At 37.9% G+C, this 21,669-nt stretch overlaps 1 protein-coding gene across 1 annotated transcript; it reads right to left on the bottom strand.

Annotated features, from left to right (window-relative positions):
* Positions 1-1,100: 1,100 nt before the first annotated feature.
* tm6sf2b (transmembrane 6 superfamily member 2b) lies at positions 1,101-20,919 on the bottom strand. The gene is made up of 10 exons (XM_059341702.1): positions 20,840-20,919; positions 18,873-18,976; positions 13,292-13,389; positions 13,087-13,190; positions 9,277-9,359; positions 8,765-8,889; positions 6,671-6,772; positions 6,329-6,421; positions 2,639-2,758; positions 1,101-1,494 (listed from the first exon to the last, which is right to left on the bottom strand). Exons 1-10 carry the CDS (start codon positions 20,917-20,919, stop codon positions 1,258-1,260), a joined length of 1,146 nt encoding a protein of 381 aa, XP_059197685.1. The 3' UTR covers positions 1,101-1,257.
* Between the last annotated feature and the right edge of the window lie 750 nt (positions 20,920-21,669).

Below are 21,669 nucleotides of genomic sequence, written 5' to 3'. Positions count from 1 at the left end.
ACAAAAACAGCTTTAGTGTTATTGCATGCATGTTTGCATGGTGAGATCAGGGGAAAAGTCATGATATCACTAAGAATACATCATCTGGAAACCCTAAATATACTTACCAAATTTTGTACATGCATGAAAGTCATGATTCCTACTATTAGGACTATGGATATTCTACTATTTGATTAAAAATACATTTCACTAAAGGAAACACTGCAAAAAAGGTGTGTCTAAAAACAAGATAAAAACACTAAATCTGAGGGAACAGATCATTTCACTTGGCAAGATTTCTTAAATTAAGATTATTAAATCTAGAAAAAAGCATGTTGTACACTTAAAATAAGAAATTAACTCTTAAAACAAGATAAATGATTAAAGCAGCAAGCAGTGATGAACTGGCCCAAGCAGAGTGCACTGACAATTATTTGTTTCTTATCAAGATAAAAAAAACTTTAGATTTAAAAGTGTCAGATATTTTATTTTGTTTTAAGAATTAATTTCTTATTTTAAGCGTTCAACATGCTTATTTCTAGATTTAACAATCTAAATTCAAGAAATCTTGTCAAGTGAAATTATCTGTCCATGCAGAAATATCATTTCCCTCAGATTTAGTGTTTTTATCTCGTTTTTAGACACACCTTTTTTGCAGTGCAAAGATGTCAACCTCACAGTGGTGCTAGAGGGAAAGTCACAAGATCACCAAATCAAAAGGATTCATCATCATGGGACCATGAATGTTTTTACCAAATATGTTAATCCATCCAGTAGATGTTAAACTATTTCACAGAAAAGGTGAAAACCTTGACCTGCAGCTCGCACTGAGTAATGGTAAATGGACTGCACTTATATAGTGCTTTTATCCAAAGCGTTTTATACTACAGACTGCACTCATTCAACCGTTCACACACATATTCATGCTGGTGGCGTAGGCAGTCTTACAACGGTGCCACCTGCCACCACTGGGAATTCATTCACAAACCGATGAATGCAGCATCAGTGCGAATAAGTCAGAGGATCACTAAAGGATTCATCATCTGGGCACCATGAATGTCTGACATGGCCAAAAAAACAACTTCACAGACCAATTAGCTGTTTCAGTGTTTATGCAAATAAACATAATCAAAGTGTGGCAACAAACATTAAAACAACCACAAACTCCAATCATGTTGAGGAAAATAATCTTGTATTTTGGCATTTGAAATAAAACAGCTCCTCATGAATCATCAGATATGTAATTAACTCCAAAAGGTCAGACAAGATTAAGAATTATTATTTGTCTTTGTACTTGGTATCTTTCTCCTCGCTGTTGGGCAAACCTGTCTGCCCAGGAAAGGGGGCGATCTTCAGGAAGAAATAGGGGTTACTCTGAACCCTCAAAGCCACCAGGATGGGGGTGGCTGCATAGAGCAGGTTAGCTGCCAGCACGGACCAGAAAGCATCATTTGGGATACGGTACGGAGCCGCGGTACGAGGGTGGAGGGACCCCCCGATATGAGTCCACTGGCACTGGAAGGAGACATGGACAGAAGGACAGAAGTTAGACGGCATTGTCATATACTGTGCTGCAAATTGTACCAATCAGCACATCCTTTCACTGTTTGTTCTATATTCACACTGATGGCAGGTCATTTGAAATGTCAATGTTTCTTTCCACAAACGAGACACAGGAATAAACCTGGAGGGAATGAGATACCTCGAGTTTGTCTTCCACAGTCATTAGTCTACTTTTAAAATATACAGAAAATGATCCTTTAAGGGAAGATAAGCTGCTGCACAGTGGATGCACAGACTTAAGAGAGAGAGAGAGAGAAAGCGGATAGAATGTGCAACCTCTTCTAAACAGTAAAACAAGGCTTTAATCAAGTGCTTCCTCACGGTTCATGGCTCCAATCTTCCTGTCAGGTTAGTATGAGAGAAAGCACCAGCAGCTTGTTTATTACAAAAAAATATGCTTCAAAGGATAAATGTGGTCCAGGTGATTATAAGCAGGATGAAAGCTCACAAGGAGTTGAATTGCAGCGATACGTGTGGTTGGTCAGACCTCTTTGTACTGAACGTAAACTTTTACTTTAATGTGACTTTAATCAATCAGAGTAATTATCCCGCTGACTTAGGCCCTGTTAACACTAAGGGAAAACGCAGATATTTCCATGCGGTTTGGCCTAAAACCCAGTTTTTATCACGGAAAACGATTATTTCTTAAAACTCGGGGCAAAGTGGAGAATTTGGAAAAGTCTGGTTATGTGTTGTCATGTCAACTGGGAGAGGTTCCCAGTTGGGTTAGGTTCTCACACTCATTCTATCTAGTTGTTTTGAAAGGAACAGGAAGTAGCTCGTGTTATTCGTTGTTCTTGATTCTGAGGATTCTGATTGGCTTGCATGGCTTTATCCTTCTCCCTACACTGCCGGTCATAGGTTTGGCATAGTTATAATGGCGCTCGACAGCGTATTTATGCGGGTTGATGTAAACGACAACTTTTTTGAAAACGGGGGGGGGGGGGGGGGATATTTCTTTCTCTAAATACCCTGCTATGTATAAATGTGACCTTAATGAAATACAACAAGCGCACTTCAGTATGTAGTACCCGTATTGTAAACGATGTAATCAGAGCCAGTTTCACATATCGACTGATCGTCTTTGTGGTGTTACCTGCAGCATGGCTCCGGCTAAGAACACAGTCCAGTCTGACATCCATGAACATCCGGGCTTGAGGAGACCGTAAACGAATGCACCCAACAGAGGGAGTCCATAGAAGAACAAGTGCAGCATCTGTAAAAACAAAACCAATCAGTTTATTTTGAACATTTGAAAATCACAAGACAGTTGACAGTTGTTAGTGTATATTATAATGTATATTCCAGTGAATAGGGATTCTGAAGCCAGTGAAAAGTGCCCCACATAGTGAAGAAGTGCTTTACACTCCATCACTGTCAGACAATGTTGTTGTTGGGCCCTGACCAACAATCCAGCAGATAATTAATGCAGTACATCCTCGTTCTCCTCTGGCCTGCACTGAACTTCAACTACTCTTACTGAATACAGGAGAGGGATGTTTTGAATGTTGGAATAGCCTACAAACATTACAACCACCCTCAGAATAACTGGCTGCATTAAAGCTGCACTACCAGTGTGGAAAAATACTTGAAAATGACAGTAAAAGTAGAGCATAAGATAACGAAAAAAATTCCTCTGGGGAAATTTTGAAACGGCCATGGGGGCTACTGCCGGTGTGTGTACACTAAGATGAGATTCTTCAGAGATTTCAAACAATTAATACTAGTAATGTTATGATACTATATTATATACAAGGAGCATGTTTCAAGTATGTATTTATACAGCAACCTATGCCCTTTAACCTCAAAATGTGTTTGTGTGTGTGTGTGTGTGTGTGTGTGTGTGTGTGAAACATGTGTATCTGGAGGAGTGTGCGCGCTTCCGCGCGCATTTGTGTGTGTGTGTGTGTGTGTGTGTGTGTGTGCGTGTGTAACAAAAATCGCCTAAAGTTACCTGTGTGTGTGTGTGTGTGTGTGTGTGTGTGTGTGTGTGTACGTGTGTGTGTGTGTGTGTGTGTGTGTGCGTGTTTGAAGCATGTCTGAGTGCATGTATCTGTAACTGTAATCAGAGCAAAGATCAAAGGCAATCAGAGCAGAGCAATCAACAGAATTAACTGCCACCAACTGCCAAAGTTCCGACACAGTGACAGCAGCCAGAGGTGGACAGACTGGAATTTCTGGCCATGAACAGAAAGCATTTTTGGCAAAACCTTAATACCTATCATTGATCCGACTTCACTTTTAGTGTTCTTCCTGAACATCTAAAAAATAGCTTTGTTAGAGCAATCTAAAAAAACTGTTACATTCTAACCCTGCATCATTTTATCACCTCAATCTAATCTCACGTTGAGTGTAATATTTTATTCTGCAGTGTGACGTAACTGCAGTCATAACATAAATGTAATGTGAAGTGTAAAGAAGTAAAATGAACTGTCACAAATTGGAAATACTCAAATAAAGTCTATTAAGTGTTCTTAAGTGCAGGTCTCAAGTATTTTGCCACCTTGCAAACACAAATTTGCACCCTCAGCACAAATTACTACTCCTACACAATGGTCGTTACGGAGACTTTCTTGGCCTTCAAAAATATTTGGTGCATGAAAGCCAGCTTCCTCCTTTAAAGAAAAAAAAAATCAAATTATACCACTGAACAGTTTCTTTTCATTCTCACTCTGAGGTCTAGATGAATTCTAATAAGTTCAGCCCAAGGCCTGAAAGCCAATCATATATGCCCTTCAGTCTTTTGTTCAAATGTCTTTTTAGTGCTGCCACGGTAATCTGTCACATACCGTTCATCATCATCAATGAATAAAGAGGTCGGTCAGTGCAGAAACAGTGCAAGTTCTGCTGATTTTGCTCAAATTTGCTAAGTTTTTATGTGTTTTCATAATATTTTGATGGCTACTTCTGTTAAGAGAAGAGTTTATTCAAGAGCTTTTTTAATTGAAACGGAGCAAGTCTGGAGGACACCATCACCCTATTCCAGCTGAGTTGAAGAGGGGTTTTCGTGGCTGTCATGGTGGTGCAAGAGTGAAGACAACTCAGGCAACCTTCTATTGAAAAGCAGACAGTAAGATAGGTGTTGGAGAATCAGTCAGTTTTAATACATAGACTATGGGTTACATGGTGCTTATATGAGAATCATGTTCTTTGATCTTTCAAGCACATTCAACACTATCCAACCCAACATACTCAAAAACAAGCTCACAGAGATGGGAGTGGATCTTTCCTTCATCTCCTGTATCAAAGATTACCTGACAGGAAGACCACAGTATGTCAGGTTGGGGAACTGTGTTTCTGGGACATTAATGAGCAGCACAGGGGCTCCACAAGGCACTGTTCTGGCTCCATTCCTGTTCACACTGTACACAGCGGACTTCCAATACAACTCTGAGTCCTGCCACATCCAGAAGTACTCGGACGACACTGCTATTGTGGCGTGTATCAGGAATGGACAGGAATCTGAATATAGGGATCTGATAAAAGCCTTCAATGACTGGAGTCACAAGAACTATCTCCTACTGAACACCTCAAAGACTAAGGAAATGATCGTAGATTTCCGCAGATTCAAGCCCCCTCTTCAGCCAGTGAATAGTTGTGGGGTGGACATGGAGGTGGTGCCAAGTTCTAAGTATCTAGTATACCTGGATAATAAGTTGGACTGGTCCCTTAACACAGACACTCTCTACAAAAAGGGGCAGAGCCGCCTCTTTTTCTTAAGGAAGCTCAGATCTCTTGACATCTGTAGTAACATGCTGCAGATGTTTTATCAGTCTGTGGTGGTAGTGTGTTGTTTTATGCTGCAGTCTGCTGGGGAGGCAGCATCAGACACAGAGATGAAAGGCGGTTGGACAGGCTGGTCTAAAGAGCTGGTTCTGTGGTTGGAGCCAGGTTGGACACACTGGAGGAGGTGGTGGAGAGATGACCTGCCAAGATGTTCAAGGCCATCCTGAAATACCCGGATCACCTGCTCCACAAAACCTTTATGGACCAAAAAAACAGCATTGGACGTTGCAGGACGGAGAGATACAAAAGATCCTTCTCTCCTACAGCCGTCAGCCTGTCTCATTCTGACAGAGTTACTAGACTAACTGAATTTCCCCTTGGGGATAACTAAAGTAATTTTGATTTGATTGATTGATTTGAACCCTGTGCAACAAACCAAACTTCATTTCATTCTTCACTCCCACACAAACACCCACGAGACACACACAAATACAGATTTGCAAAGGCCGCTACCTCAGACATACTTTCACATGCTGCACACACACCCTCCTCCCACCCAGTGAGATGCTGATGGGGGGCTTTGGGAGAGGGATTAGCTTATCAAGTTCTCAGCATGCGGTTCGTCTGTCTGATCAATGACTTGCAATTGTGACCGGACTGCAGCCTCGACAAGGTCTTTGGATAACCTATTGACAAAGCTGTGTACGTTGAACAAAACACACCAGAACCCGCAGCCGAGTAGGGTCAGAGGAAGAGAATGAAAGAAAAGCACACCCAGCCGGAGTAATAATCTGTTATCCATCTTACGCAAATGAAAGAGAGAGACAAAGATTCACTGGCCTCTCTACCCTCGCTCATTGTTGCTGTAATGATGAAAAATGGCTCCGTAATCAGCTGCGAGCTAAGAGAGTGGAAGAGATAAGGGCAAGCCTCCAGCACACTCAGAGTGATATCCATGAAAGCAGAGGTCCATTATGTGGCTGGTTATTTAAAACAGGCTGCAGAGGAGCGTTCAGGTGCTGCAGCAACAGACACATAGGCTTCATGTGGAGAGGCTCACCATCACTCTGGGGTAGCCCACAGGATCCTTCAGGTACGGCTCATAGTGCCTCAGGTAGATGGAACAGGCTTCTACTGGAGAGTCCAGAGCCACCTACATACAGGGGATGGACGAAATATGATAACAAGAACACCTCAGAATATAATGCATTCAATCTGACAACACTGCAAACTACAACAGCAAATTAATGCTCATTAACTCAATTAATTGAATATATTGTTTGTTAAAGCAACATAATACATCCTCCACACTTGCTCAGATTGCAAGCTATGTGTCTTTTAAAACTACCATTACAGCCTCTTCCTGAATTATGTCCATAACAGGGATGTGATGTACACTCACCAAGCCTCTGATTGTAGTGAAGGCCATGGCAGCTACCAGGAGCAGCACCAGGATCAGATCCAAGGGACGCCAGATCAGCTTCATGCTCTGAGCGTGCTGAGCCTACGGGCCAACACCACATACAGTATTGAGCTGGTTAGTCAAGGTTGTTGTTTCACACTGTCCTCTTATTCTAACTTTTAACTTTTAACTAAGGAATAGCTCTTTTACAGTTTCATAAAGCAGCTTTTTGGGCCACTTGAAAAAACAGGAAACAATCTGCAAAGACAGCATTGACATGTCCTCATAATTTAAGTTGATAAGGCACACTGCAAAAAAGGTGTGTCTAAAAACAAGATAAAGACACTAAATCTGAGGTAAATGATCTTGCTGCATGGACAGATAATTTCACTTGACAAGATTTCTTAAATTAAGATTGTTAAATCTAGAAATAAGCATGTTGAATGCTTAAAATAAGAAATTAACTCTTAAAACAAGATAAATTATCTAACACTTATAAATCTAAAGTATCTTGGTAAGAAACAAATAATTCACAGTGCACTCTGCTCGGGTCAGTTCATCGCTGCTTGTAGCTTTAATTTATCTTGTTTTGAGAGTTAATTTCTTATTTTAAGTGTTCAACATGCTTATTTCTAGATTTAATAATCTTAATTTAAGAAATATTGTCAAGTGAAATTATCTGTCCATGCAGCAAGATCATTTACCTCAGATTTAGTGTTTTTATCTTGTTTTTAGACACACCTTTTTTTGCAGTGCAACTTGTGTGTTTTTACACATCCAATAGCTACATGAGCCTTCATTTGTTGTCCTGTTTTTGTCCTCATGATGAATCATCAAAGTCCAATATTCTCCCTCCTTTTAGCTCTGTTTTTGGTCTCCACTGACTCCTGAAAAAACACTGGCTGTAGTTTGAATAAATACTCCACTGTGTTCACTCGCAGGTTGCTAACTTTCTGTCTGCTCATGGTGCTGGGTGAAGTCGCTTCATTTGAGTTAAAAAGCAGCTAAACACAACAATTGTAAGAGTGAACCAAAACAGTAACATTGTGAGCCAAAAAACAAAAGTATGAGCTGAAAGATGCTAAAAGAGTCTTTAAATTGAGGGGAACTGCAGTGTTGTATGATCATTTTCTGTTGGTTCATCACCATGAACAACATAACTAGTCGTGACACATTGTTAATAGGAAAAAAGATGATGACAGCTGCACTGCAAAAAAGGTGTGTCTAAAAACAAGATAAAAACACTAAATCTGAGGGAAATTATCTTGCTGCATGGACAGATAATTTCACTTGACAAGATTTCTTAAATTAAGATTATTAAATCTAGAAATAAGCATGTTGAACGCTTAAAATAAGAAATTAATTCTTAAAACAAGATAAATTATCTAACACTTCTAAATCTAAGGTTTTTTTTTATCTTGGTAAGAAACAAATTATTTGCAGTGCGCTCTGCTCGGGCCAGTTCATCGCTTCTTGCAGCTTTAATTTATCTTGTTTTAAGAGTTAATTTCTTATTAATGCGTTCAACATGCTTATTTCTAGATTTAATAATCTTAATTTAAGAAATCTTGTCAAGTGAAATTATCTGCCCATGCAGCAATATAATTTCCCTCAGATTTAGTGTTTTTATCTTGTTTTTAGACACACCTTTTTTTGCAGTGTGCTGTACATCCAAGACATATCGAAGACCAGGCTAGCTTGAGTATGAATCTAGTCTGCAGTAAGTTTAGGCTGTCCCAAGGCTAAGGACGTAGCAATCATCATCACCTATTCACTATAGTGATATGGTTCAGAGTCAGCTACTGTATATCATGACTCAAGACGGTTACTGAATGATGTGATAGGAAAAGGAAGTGGCTAACATAAAAACATTTGGTAAAACATTGTAGTTCCACTTGCTAACAAATGCCACTGTAAATTACAGCAGCTCATAAAAATAAATGACTTAATTGGCTGACCTGTGTTATCATTCATGTATCATATTCAACTTGACTGCGCTGTATGTTACCCTGATTAAATACATTTAGCGGTACATACTGCTCTAAAGCGCCCCACATTCATAGCAAGAAGTAACCATTCATGGGGTAGACTCACATTGTATCCACCGATTAGCGGTCTGTCCTTGGGCCTGGTGAATAATGTGATGGCTCCCCACACAGGCATCAAAAGGAAGAGAAAGTTGAGCCAGAAAGCTGGACGGATTTCGGACCCATATTTGCCTGCCATAAAGAACAAAAAAAGACACTTTTAACGTTTTTTTACTCACCAAAATACGAAGACAAAATCATCTCGATGTCAATCTGTAATTAAGCTTCCAGATGAAACCTCTACAGGAGACTTCAGGCAAAGGCATACAGTACAGTCGCTCTGTGAAAACACAATCTTGCCTGTAGACGGGATTGATCTTGTGACACTCATGTATTCAGTTTGAAATGCCAACAACAGATGCTTTAAGTCTGTTTCTGCTTTGTTCTGAGGGTTGTGACGGCAGCCGAGGCGTCGATAGTGTGTGTGTAGTTGGTTGGCAGACTGAACTGTGACACTGATGCTACACGGCAGTGCAGATGTTCACTTGATTAACGCTTGTCATCACGGGACAGGCTCACCTGCCACTATTCCAGCAATGAACACACTCATGTTGGCACACAAAGAGCCAGCCCAGAACAAGCCCAGGGTGCGGTAGGCTTTCCTGGGAGAGAAACCAAAAAACAAGAGGGATTATACTTTTGTAGAGACAGCACTGCCCTACAAAGCCTCACTGCAGTTGCAATGCAACTACATTTTTGGTCAAAATTGAGTTAGAACTAAAAATTAACTCCTTAATGTCTTTTTTATCTTGGGACAAAGTTTTAGATTTCAATTTTGCTTTATTTCAAAGAAATAATGATATAAAAACCACAAAATCCAACTCAAAACCAAGCAGTAATTGCACTTACCACAGTGTGCTTTGGATATATATATTAATTTAAACATTAAAATTATAGAAATTATACGTTTATTTGAAAGGGAAATTATTATCTAGATATTGATTAAGTAAAAAAGTGAGATAAAATGATATTAAGACTAAAATATAAAATTTCTTTATAATATTAAGTCTAAAATACACAAATATTTGAATAGACTTGTTAAACACTTTTAAATACACTTGTAACAAAATCAATTTGAAAATGTTTATTCACTGAAAACAAAATGTAAAAGCTGAAAGAAGACAACAACATTGTAGTTACTGCACTCTGTTTATCATTACTATTAAAACTTATTATAGCAAAACCAGAGTGCAGTAACTACGTTTTTGGGGTCAAAGGTCAAATAAATCATAATGATTTTAGAGCATAAAAATGACATCATCAATACATGTAGAAATAAGTGTCATATCACTTACATACCTATAACCCATTTGGCTGGCCAGTTAAAAAAATGTTTTAAAAAAACAACTTTAAAGCAGTTTTTCTCAGTTTTACCTTTTGTGTAGTTACTGCAGACTTTGTAGGTCAGAAAGAGTAAGGTAAGAAAGAAAGTACAAGAAGTTTGATCAAGTGCTGGTCAGTTGAGGTAACACAGACTATTTAACCACTGTGCCACCGGGGACATTTTCGGCTTTTTAATTCTAATGAATTAATTTTTAATTTAAGGTGTTTTTAATTTTGGAAGTTTAACCTCAGCTCATAAATCCAGACACTCAGAGCCTTATGGACAATAATTTCCCCATTGATACCCATTATAACTACAGTTTTCCATCCTACGGCCATTACATCATAAGATAAGGCATTCTATTATTTCAGTTTCTGCTATTTTCAACTAGATTGAGCCATTTCATGTTTGTCCTACAGGGCACTTTTTTCTTGGTTTTTCCACTCTGATTTTTACTGCTGTGAACTACTACTGTGGATCACTGTGGTGTTTGATGCAATGCATGAAAAACATGTTGTTGCTCATCATTGACATATCCCAGATAGTGAGGATATTTCAAATTTAATTTAAATATTTAATATTCAGAAAATAATTAAATTTGGTGCATTTTTGTTTTAAAAGAAAAACTGGCATTGTGTAAAAAAAAACTGGCATTTAAAAGGTTTAAATACAGAAAATGGGTTAATATTTGGTAACGATGATTAGAATGCATGTTGATTAAAAGATTTATAGTTGGAAAGTAATATTAATGAAAAAAATGTATGGCAGTTTTTGACACTGACATTTTGTCCTCTAAAGACATCTGAGCAACTTTTTTTTGAAAGTGAGGCACAAGGGCTAGTGGTAATCTCACACATCTATCATACATGTTTTGTGTAATACAAAGCCCAGCACAGTTTCTCCCAGTAGTATAAAGCTGGCATTGTTTTAAAGAGGATTTCATTTCAATGAAAGCACCTGCCCGAAGGCAGCACTCACTCTGAACTCCTGAACTGACTAAACTTTATGACTAACTCCCTCTAGAGGACTCCCTTTTCTATCAAAATAAATATTTTATTCAGGCCATTGGGTGAATTTTACATGAAAAAGGCAACTTGTGAATCTCTCTTTCAATTTTTCTAATAAAATGAAATCTATAAAAATAACAGGTCTGAAGCCTATGATGTGCTGAAGCTAAGTTTACTCTTGGTGCTGATATGTATTGTATTACTGCTACCTTATACTGCTAGACATAGAGTTGAAGATGAATGAGTTTGTGTATGTATTTTTATTGTATTCATAACAGAAAAATATATACAAATTAAAAATAGTTGGTGGTGCTACATAGAATTGTTTTTTTTGACAGAGTTTGTGACATGAGACAAACAGGACATAAGTATAAAATAAATGGCACAGCAAGAGAATAGCACTAATTCAGTTTTTAGACATTAAACCGAGAAAAGGTTGCCAGATTTTTTTAAAAGATATCCTCTTAAGCAGATATGATGTACCTGATTTTCTCCAAGTGTAATACATTTCCCAGCTCTCTCAACCACATTTCAAATGTAGCAGCCCTTTCAGATTTCCAAGACTGTAAAATTAACTTTTTGGCTAACAATGGTGAAAGGGAGATAGCCTTAGCTTCACAACTACTTTTCACACCATCTGGATTGGCCCCGAACAACACGGTGAACAGGTCTGGGTTACATGGATAATTAAGGGCCTTAGTGAAGAACTCGAACAAGGAGCCCCAGAATGGTTGTAGCTTATGACTAGCAAGAATAAGTGGGATAGTGTTCCCTCTTCACTTCGACACCTAATTCATTGGGGTGAGACATCTGGAAATATTTCCTGCAATCTGGAGGGAGAATAATGTAGTCTATGTACTACCTTGAATTGAATCAAATGATGTCTTGCATTGATTGAGCTACCACGGATGGACCATGGATATTCTTCATACAATTCTCCCATATCTCATCAAAAGTTTCCCTATCCAATTCCTTCCCCCAAGCCTCTTTAAATGTGTCTGACAATGTGTTATTCACATTTTGTATGATTCCATAGAGTTTAGATATTGCCCCTCTCGCATATGGTTTGATTTGAAAAATAACTGTCTAATGCTACGTGCTGAGATTTAATTTGTATTGTGGAACACAAAAAACTTTCGTTGTTTTTTGATATTTCAATATTAGGTTCAGATCAAAAGTTACGAAATGGAAAAACTAGCACCAGGAATTAATTTGATTTTAATATTTAATTGGTCAGGTTTACGTGACCCGGAAGTGAGCCGTTACTCGCTTCTCGATTCTACAGGACCTCAGGTATATTCTCACAAACTTACAGGACTTTTCACTGTGGAATATCAGTTTAAAATGCACTTGAATATTTTCTGTACAGTAAATATTCAAGTGCATTTTATGAATTTTAATATAATGAAAGTCAACACAACAAATACATCTTCGGCGCGACGCAATTTAGTTTTTTCACGTGGTGTGTTCATGTAAAGTTAATACTTCATCTCCTCTCTGCAGGTAAGAGTTTTATACTGAAAAAAAGTGATAAAGAATGACAGTTAAGGTTTTATCCTTCATGTCAGCCTGTTTGGAGCAGTTTCAATGGATTTGCCATTAATATCACAACACGGGTCACTACATTATATAGTGACGGCTGGTTTGACTACGGAGAAGCGAGTGACTGGTCACGTAAACCCGATCAATTAAATATTAAAATCAAATTCAGTCCTGGTGCCCGTTTTTCCATTTAGTATTTTTGATCTGAGCCTAATATTAAAATATGAAAAAACAAGCATTTTTTTCCCCGTCTTTTTGTGTTATAATAGAAAACAAATAACCAGTCAATTTTTTATTATTTGATTTTTGATTGCCAATTGAAAATGGAAAGAAAGAATGATACACTGATTGGGAATGCCTGCTGTTACTGTTGAAAGGAGGCCAAATGACCAAACATTTCTCAATGTGAAGATTAATGAGTTTGATTTGACTTTAAGTATCTTGACCATCACCTACCTGTCTGTTATCCTGCTGATCATCACCAAGTACATGATGAAGTGTGCTATCCCATCCCAGTAACACATCATGATGGCGTAGGCTGTTCCCAGATAGGGCTCTCCCTAAAACACAGACATTTCATGGATAATGTGCAAATGACAGAATGTGGTTTGAAAAAGAGCTGGTATAAATCCAGTTATTGGTGTGAGAATGAGAAACCTACTGTCTTTTGGTAGAATTCCATAAAGCCGGAGATAATGCCGTCATATTCCAAGGCACTCACAAGGTCAATGATGCAAGTAAAGGAGAATTCTGCAAAAACTGCAACGGCGAAGACAATAAAACATTTACCTGATACTTCACATTAAAAATGCCTTATTGTATGAGTAATTTTGTTTCAGGTGTGAGTATGTACAGTGCTACACACATTTATTAGACAATAATAATAACGTTGTTATTACAATAAAATATGTATAACAACAATAAAAACGTTGTTGTTTATATGGCAAATAAACTGAATTCACCGTTTTAAACCCATATTTGAGTCAGAAATTAATCAAGCATAACATTCAACCACTAAAAATAAGTTTTCTGTTCAGGAATGCAAGTAAATAACTATAATTTGACATCTTAATCAAGGAATAATAATGTGCTTTACTGTATTTTACATTTTTTTTTGTCAAGTAAGTAAAGTAAATTTGAAAATTCATGGATAACAATAATAATTTTATTTTAGAATTTGAAATATCATTTCCATTAAAGAGCTTCTACATACTGGTCTGTTAACCATTACAGAAACATAAAAAAGGATTTTTGTAATTATTAAGGACTTAGGACATCTGTGGCACAAACCGGTGGTCTATAAATTTGTTAAGCACTGTGTGTGTGTGTGTGTGTGTGTGTGTGTGTGTGTGTGTGTGTCTGTGTCTGTGTCTGTGTGTGTGTGTGTGTGTGTGTGTGTGTGTGAGGACTTAGGACTTAGGAAACCTTGACATGCTAAGCAGCTTTTTCAGCTTTAAACAAAGATGTTTAGAAACCACTGTGATTTTGCAATTTTCATGTAATTACTAGTCTGCTTGCTCCAAAAAGCCAGTTCACATACAATGTTTTAGCAAAGATTGGCAAGACTGTAATGGCAGAGAACCTCATGTCTCTTAAAGTTCTGTTAAACAGCCTTTCTTTTCTCAGCTTTTTAATTGACTACTTTTGAGTTTAAGATATTCTCCTTCATCTGGCTAGTCAGTGATTTATGGGACAGCGTGGGGAGAAAATTAAGTCTTGAGCAGTGAGGTGGGCTGGAGGGATATTTATATTGAGTCCATGGTGAACAGGCTTCTTCTATCTTCGGGTTAAGAGCTCAGCACACCTGAAAGGCCATGTCCACAAGGCAGAATTTAAAGTGTAGAGCTGCACAAACACCTGAGTGGCATATGGGTCCAACTAAAACCTTAAACTAAAAACCCCTTACCAATGCTGGTACAATGGCTGTAATAGACTCTTTTATATCAACACTTCTACTCCCTGAGGGCTTTTTGGAGGTGAGAGTTTAAACATTTTTACTTTATACTCACACTCCACCACTTAAATAGCAGATACAGTCTGCCCTTCCACATCATTTGCATATGTATATCAAGTATGCATACACCAGTAACTCCCTTTCCAGATTCACATACTTTCTTTACAAATGACTAGATTGCAAAAAAAAAGGACTTTAACCCTCTGGAGTCACCAAAAGCGCCAAAGCATGACTTCTTCATGACATCCAGACTAGAAAACAAAGCAGCGTGGAGCCCTACTGTAAATTTACCTCTAAAGTTCTGGCTGTAAACTCCATGAGGCCAGTTTCAGTTTGATGATGATATGCCAAGTAAAACTGGAGACAAGCTCAAATATATTTTGTATAAAATGATAGAACTGGATGTAACCTGGATGTTATATTTGCAACATTTGTTCACATTTGCAACATTTAAAATTCTTTATTGAGCATGATAGTGTTTTGAACGTAAAAAAAATTATTCAGAATCACATTTTATGTTGGACTAGAGGACTAAAAAACACAAAATGACCAAAAAAAGACACAAAAGACACAAAATGACCAAAAAAAGACACAGAATGCCTAAAAAGGCACAAAATGACCAAAAAAGAAACAAATAAGGAGACAAAATGACAAAAAAACGCACAAAATGACAAAAAAAACACAAAATGACTAAAAAAAGACACAAAATGACAAAAATTGTTACGCTAAACACAAGACACAAATAAAATCAAATAAAAAATCAAATAAAAAGAGTCACACTAGAATAAAAAACAGAGTTGGATGACAGGATCACACACAATCACAAGATCACATTTATGTTGGTTTTCTTTTTTTCCTTTTTTGGTTCAAAATGTTGATCCATTATGTCAAAATAAAAAATAATCATTATTAGGTCATATAGGTGAAGTTGTGCTGAAAAAATATATACCAACATGGCATTTAAACATTTTTAAGTGGTGTATACAGGCAGGATGGAAAGGATTCAAAAATGGACAAAATAGCCCTAGACTCCATAGAGTTAAACATGATCAAAGCCTTTGTCGAGGGGGTACTGTGAGTGCCAGGAGGGCAGGTTTGTGCATCCCCAAGGCCATTGTGGACATTTTTGAGGGAGAGAATCTCACTTAACAATGAGTGGACCACACAACAGATGCCAGCTTACCAATACATTGACTACAGCATGTTCAGCAGATGATCGTGGGGAATGATCAGGTGCCTCAGACCATAATAAGTCATCATCATTGTGCAGTGCAGCATGAAATTCACTGTCACAATAAAATTGAGGAGTATAGCAACCAGTTTGGGCATGGATGGATTATGAGACAACGGGCCCCTCAGCACAGACATGCAAAAGGCCCCACAATCTTTTCTCCCTTTTACCCTTGTAGTCATTACAAATCTCTGTTGTGTGTCTTTGTGATCATTTTAGTCTCTGTGTAATTGTTATCTTCCTTTTTGTAGTCGCTTTTTTGTCTCTTTGTCTCTTTGTAGTCTGTATGTGTCTCTATGTAGGTCTTGGCTCTTTTTCATTGTTCTTGTGAGTCTCTTTGTGGTGTCCAATTTTATGTTTCTTTGTGGTCATTGTGTGTCTCCTTGAAATTGTTTTGGTCTGTAATTATTTTTCCATTTTTGTAGTCATTTACTATGTCCTTGTTTATCTCTTTATATTGTTTTTTGTGTTTCTATGTGGTTGTTCTTTATCAAAGTCCTTATGAGTCTCATTGTGGTCTCTTTGCAGCTACTTTGTCTGTCTTTGTAGTCGTTTTATGTTTCTTTGTGGTCATTTTGAGTCTCTTCCTTATGGGTACGTGTCTCTTTGAGTGGCATTTTGTAGGTGAAGGTCAGGTGGGCTTCCGACACTTTGAGACCCTGGCCCTGTGCCCAGTACTCCCATTTAGTAATGCATCTGTGAGTTTGGGCACACACAGGGGTACCTCTGCTGTCCATGATAAACTGTAAAAGGATGATTTGGTGGAAAACATGCCCATTGGACTGTTAATGACTGGTAAATGTTGCCTGGAGTGATATCAACTGCACAATACACATCCATGGTGGCAACATGTGGCGTAAACAATCTGAGGCAATGGACCCTTTATCCATGGTTACAACTGCAAACACCAGTTGGTGAGGTATGACTGTTGTGGACATGCAATATGCACACACCGATTCCACTGATAACTGTAGAAGGATACTATCTAGTATAAATGAGTCCAGAGCGTCTGAAGTTTGATTGTGATGACTTGCTGTGTGGACTTTTTTCAGAATGTCATTGTAAAGAGAGTGACTGTGTTGTGACACGGGCATCTCTCCACAGATATCACGGCTTAAACCATATCACATCCCTCCTATCTGTCCTTCACACACACACACACACACACACACACTTTGTCTCTCCTGTGTACCAGTGTCTCTGTAATCCTCAGGACACCAGGTTTATCTCTGACATCTAACAGGTGAGATAGCAAAGGGATTATGGCTTTCTATTATTGAGAAGAGCCTGTTACAGCGTTGTCCTCATTGTTGTGGTTCTCCCGCACAACACTAGCATCGCCCTGGGCTCTGACTTCCGCTATATCAACAGTCCCACTAGCATAGCCCCTGGCATCTGCTGCAGGGCTGTGTTTAGGGGGAAAACCCTTCGCTGGTAATGGAGAACATATTTGACCTATAGCTTTACACATGTCAAGTACAATATGATTCCCTGAACCAAAGATTAATTAACCCTATAAAGCCTGAACCATGAAATAATTGCCAGAAAATTCAATTTTTGTAAAAACTGAGTGCTTATTAACCTGCTGACGAATTTTAAGAAATAAATAAATTGCATATATGAATTCTAATTTGTATCATATTTGATACATCAGGTCTTTTTGTGCATTTTGTTGCTCACAAAGTTTGTTTTTTTCTCGAACTAACAAAAACATATAAACCCTAACATTTTTAACCTATTAAGACTTTGACTTTTCCTTTTTCCTCAATCATGCAAAATACATATTTTTTCCATATAACACAACATCATACATCTGCAGATATGAAGTTTTTTAATGCAGCAATGACTGATTCATTCGTGGAACCTGCATATCATTTTTGCTACATCTGGTATTTTTGTGCAATTTCTTGCTCAGTTTGTTTATCTTCAACACATGTATACATCAGGTTTTTGATGATGTAGAGGTCTCAAAAATAACTGTATCTAATATGATACACTTGGCTTTATAGGGTTAAGGGCATGCTAAAGGTGCACAAGCTGCCACGGTCCTGTGATCAAACTAATAACAAAGTTCATTATAACTTTCAGAGTAAGTCAGTAGTAAGCGGCAACCTCCAGGTCTGAAACTTGCATGCTTTCTAAAGGCAAGCAGGGGGTGGAGTCACCATTTTGGCTGCAAAATGTCTGGTTCATGAGAAAATGACACTACTTCTCTCATTTTCCTAATAAATGTATGGTCTCAATTTCTAGCTTCAAGTCTTCTTTAATACATATGATGTTCATTTTGTAAATTATGGTCCCATTTAGAGCGAACTAGATAATAAAGCAGGGTATGCTTTGGGGCGGGGCTCTTGTGATTGATATAGTTTCTGTCCTGGACCCTTTCATGATGTGTTTTAAGTTCATAAGAGTATTAAATGTAACATAATGGCTGCCTAAAAATGTCTTTTTACAGAATTTGGTTGTGCTAAAAGACACTCAGAAGAGTTGGCCTTTACGGATGCATCTTGCTAAGCAAGCTAGATGGCTATTACTAGCATTAGCTGAACTTCAAGTCACACTCTGGTTCCAAGAATAAAGATGGCAACCGTCGAAAGCCATATTTGAGGCTATAAAACTGTAGTCCACAAACCAGTGAGTGAAGTAATGGTGACTACATCCACTTCTTTTACACATCCTGTGGTTATGAGTGGACTATATGAATGGTTTTATACAGGAGCAGTGACTGTGGAGTCTTCACCTGTATGAACACTGATTGTGTTTGCCTCAAGTTCAGTCAAGGACTCAGCCTCAAAAGAATAGCTAAAACGTTAAGTGTGTTCAAGTGCTGTGAAGGTCCTCAGCTTGCAGAGGGTCTGGGATCAGTCTTGCTCCAGAAAAGTGTGGCTAAGCTTGGCTCTGAGCCTGATCTGGTCTGATATGTCGAAAGTTAAGCAGCTTTGTCAGGTGAAACATTGAATACAAGTCATGCTTCATACAATTCAACCTTTGTAAAACTGTATTATTTAGAAATATATTGCATGTGAGTTGGGAAATGTACATTGTGGTGCGACTTACCAAAGAATAAGACGTCTTTAGGCGGGTTTCCACGAGTGATGATGAAGTAGAAGAGGAAGACGACCACCAACACAGCAACGCCGATCCCCAAGATGGCATATGGTCTGATAAAGAGGAGATATTAAACATTTATCTAGGAAAAATAAAAACACATAGCCACAATCTCACTACTGACACTCTGCACTTTTCAACACCAATCTCCTTCTGATTTTCTGCTTCATTCTCTTTACTAATTAGTTTCTCTCATGGAAGTTGTGCCAGTCCTCTCCGCAGTACTAAATTAGTAAATGATGATGAATGGGAAGTCAGAGAGAATGTTAATCACACAGTACCCAGAGTAACCACATGGAGAAATAATGTAGAAGGGGAATGTGTGTGATGGATGCACTGATCCCAGGGCGAGAACAGGCACTGCTGGTGTACCTGGAGATCCCCGGTGAGACGGCCGCGTCACATTGGATTTAACTTTGTGATCTCCTACCATCTCTGGTTGCTTTTAGTACCAGGAGTGGCCTCATTTTAACCAGAGCTTTTAAAAATATATTGAGTTTGCAGCATCATTTGGCAAGAAAATCCTGATTCTGTGTTGCTGACAGTGATCTTATAAAACTCTTGCAATACTGTGTCTTTCTTATATTGTATTATATGAACTGGATTGCTTGAATTGGAATGGAGAATATTTATCTTGTTAGTCTAGATTGGGTTATCCCCTTCTTTCAAAAACAATGTTGCAGACTTGTTCTATTAATCCATACTTTATATGACAACAACACTCCTTTCTCCTATATTCCACCTCTCATACTGCAGTGGTGATATGGCTACCAGTGGCATAAAAGCACAGCTTTACAAAGGTTTAATCAATCATAGGCAGAGGTGTTGGAAGCAGGGAACTAAGGCCATGTTAGTTCAGCACTGCCCTCCATGTTTACTGGTCAAAGGTAGCACTGGAAAAGATTAATGTGTTCAAGGTATCTCCTGCTAAACAACATCACATCCTCAGAAAACTCACAATGTGTGCTCACAGAAGGAAAACAAATGTTGCAAGAGCAAAGGGAAGCTCCCTTGCTACCCTCCAATTCAACAGTACAGGAAGATTTATGCACACAATACTGTTTGTTTGCTGAGTGGTAGAGCACCAGGCATATTGTATGTCAAGAGCAATTTATCAAACTCGTCTGTGAAGTCTGTATTGATTGTCAATGTCCACAAACTAAAAAAAAGAGCCAGCAGAGATATTCACACAAGAAGAGTGTAAAAAGTCTGTCGGAAATGAGAAATATCATGCGGTAAAAAGTGTAAGAGAGGAGTGGAACGAGACCACAGGCTCTGTTTGTTCAGTTTATAGTGATGCAGTACACAATCAACTGCAGACAATAAAAGCAGCATCTCAATGAATAAGCAAACGAGATAACCACTGAATAAGAAAATTATCCCTTACAGCTTACACAAGTAATTATCTCCAACATCACATCGGAATATCTCCATAAATTCTATTCACATTTCCTTCTTTTTGCTCCCTATTCATCCACTTGCCCCTCAAAGAAATGGCAGGTTTAATTATTTAAAGAGTTTACACAAATAAACACACAATTGGCAAATTGAAAATCTTGGAATTAGCAGTGCTCAGGATTTAGGAGATATTCAGAGTGAATGTTTGAGTTTTAAGCCTGCAGTGTGCTCTAGTGGTAGAAAGGTATATTGTAGTACTTTTAGTCTCATGATATGGGAAGGTTAACCTGCAATATTTTCATGTATATTCTTTAAATTGTGTAATGATTCTCACAATTGTTCATTGTAAATCAATACATGATAGTTTAGTTCATAATTATACATGTTGTTGTGGTATAAAAGTTTTCCTTATAATTTTATAGCAATGATTTGCAGCTTTTCTTTACCCTAAAACAGAAAGGTGAAGACATAAGACACAGTAACTGAGCAATAAGAAATCAATAAATGTTCAGACTTACTCTTGGAACTCAGGAGTAGTGTTCATGGCATAAAGAATGCCGAGGGCAGAAAATGAAAATAAAAAGACAAAGGTCTCCATCTCTTCAGAAAATGTTCAGCCTCCCTGCAGAACCACAAGACTGATAATAAAAAAAAATCAACACAGATATGAGTTTAAAGTCAGTAGAATCTGCTCCAGTATTATTAGATCAAATCAATAGTCAAATGATGCCAAGACATCAATATTTTTCTGGAACTGGAATGAACGAAACAAATCTTTTAAGTAGAATTAAATTATTTGAATGTCATGACATAAAATCCCATATGAGATCTGCAATATTTGAATAGAATGGAAAAGAAGCAGAGCTGGCTCTTACCGTCTGGCTACCCTTTTGGTGGATTAATCAAATTACAGCTGGCCTGAGGCAGACATGGCCTTTACTGGGGAAATAATGAAGTGGAGACAAAGAAGCTTTTGCGGGAGAAAGTTATGCAATTTGGTTTTGTCAGAGATTTACATAAGTCGTATTAGTGAAAAGGCCGACATTCCATTTTATGCAGCAATACACTTTCAATTGATACTGATTCATTTCCAACAGAGCTCCTAATGCTGCGTTTTATGAAATGTTTGCATTGTGTTATACTCACAATTACTAACAATGTTATATGCATTGTGTGGATGTGACAATAATACTTTATTATTTTAGAAGAGTGAATTGTGGGCTCCTTTTTGCATTCTTGCTTTCTCTATTTATTCATTTTTAAATCAGTAACAGTTATAAACATCCTGGACAGAAATACATGAAAATGTCAATTTATAACAACCATAATTAATAAATGATAAGCTTAT

The sequence above is a fragment of the Centropristis striata genome, chromosome 9 (assembly GCF_030273125.1).
Source record: "Centropristis striata isolate RG_2023a ecotype Rhode Island chromosome 9, C.striata_1.0, whole genome shotgun sequence".
Taxonomy (NCBI): domain Eukaryota; kingdom Metazoa; phylum Chordata; class Actinopteri; order Perciformes; family Serranidae; genus Centropristis; species Centropristis striata.
The sequence above is the reverse complement of the archived record's forward strand: the minus strand, read 5'-3'. Positions and strand labels throughout refer to the sequence as shown.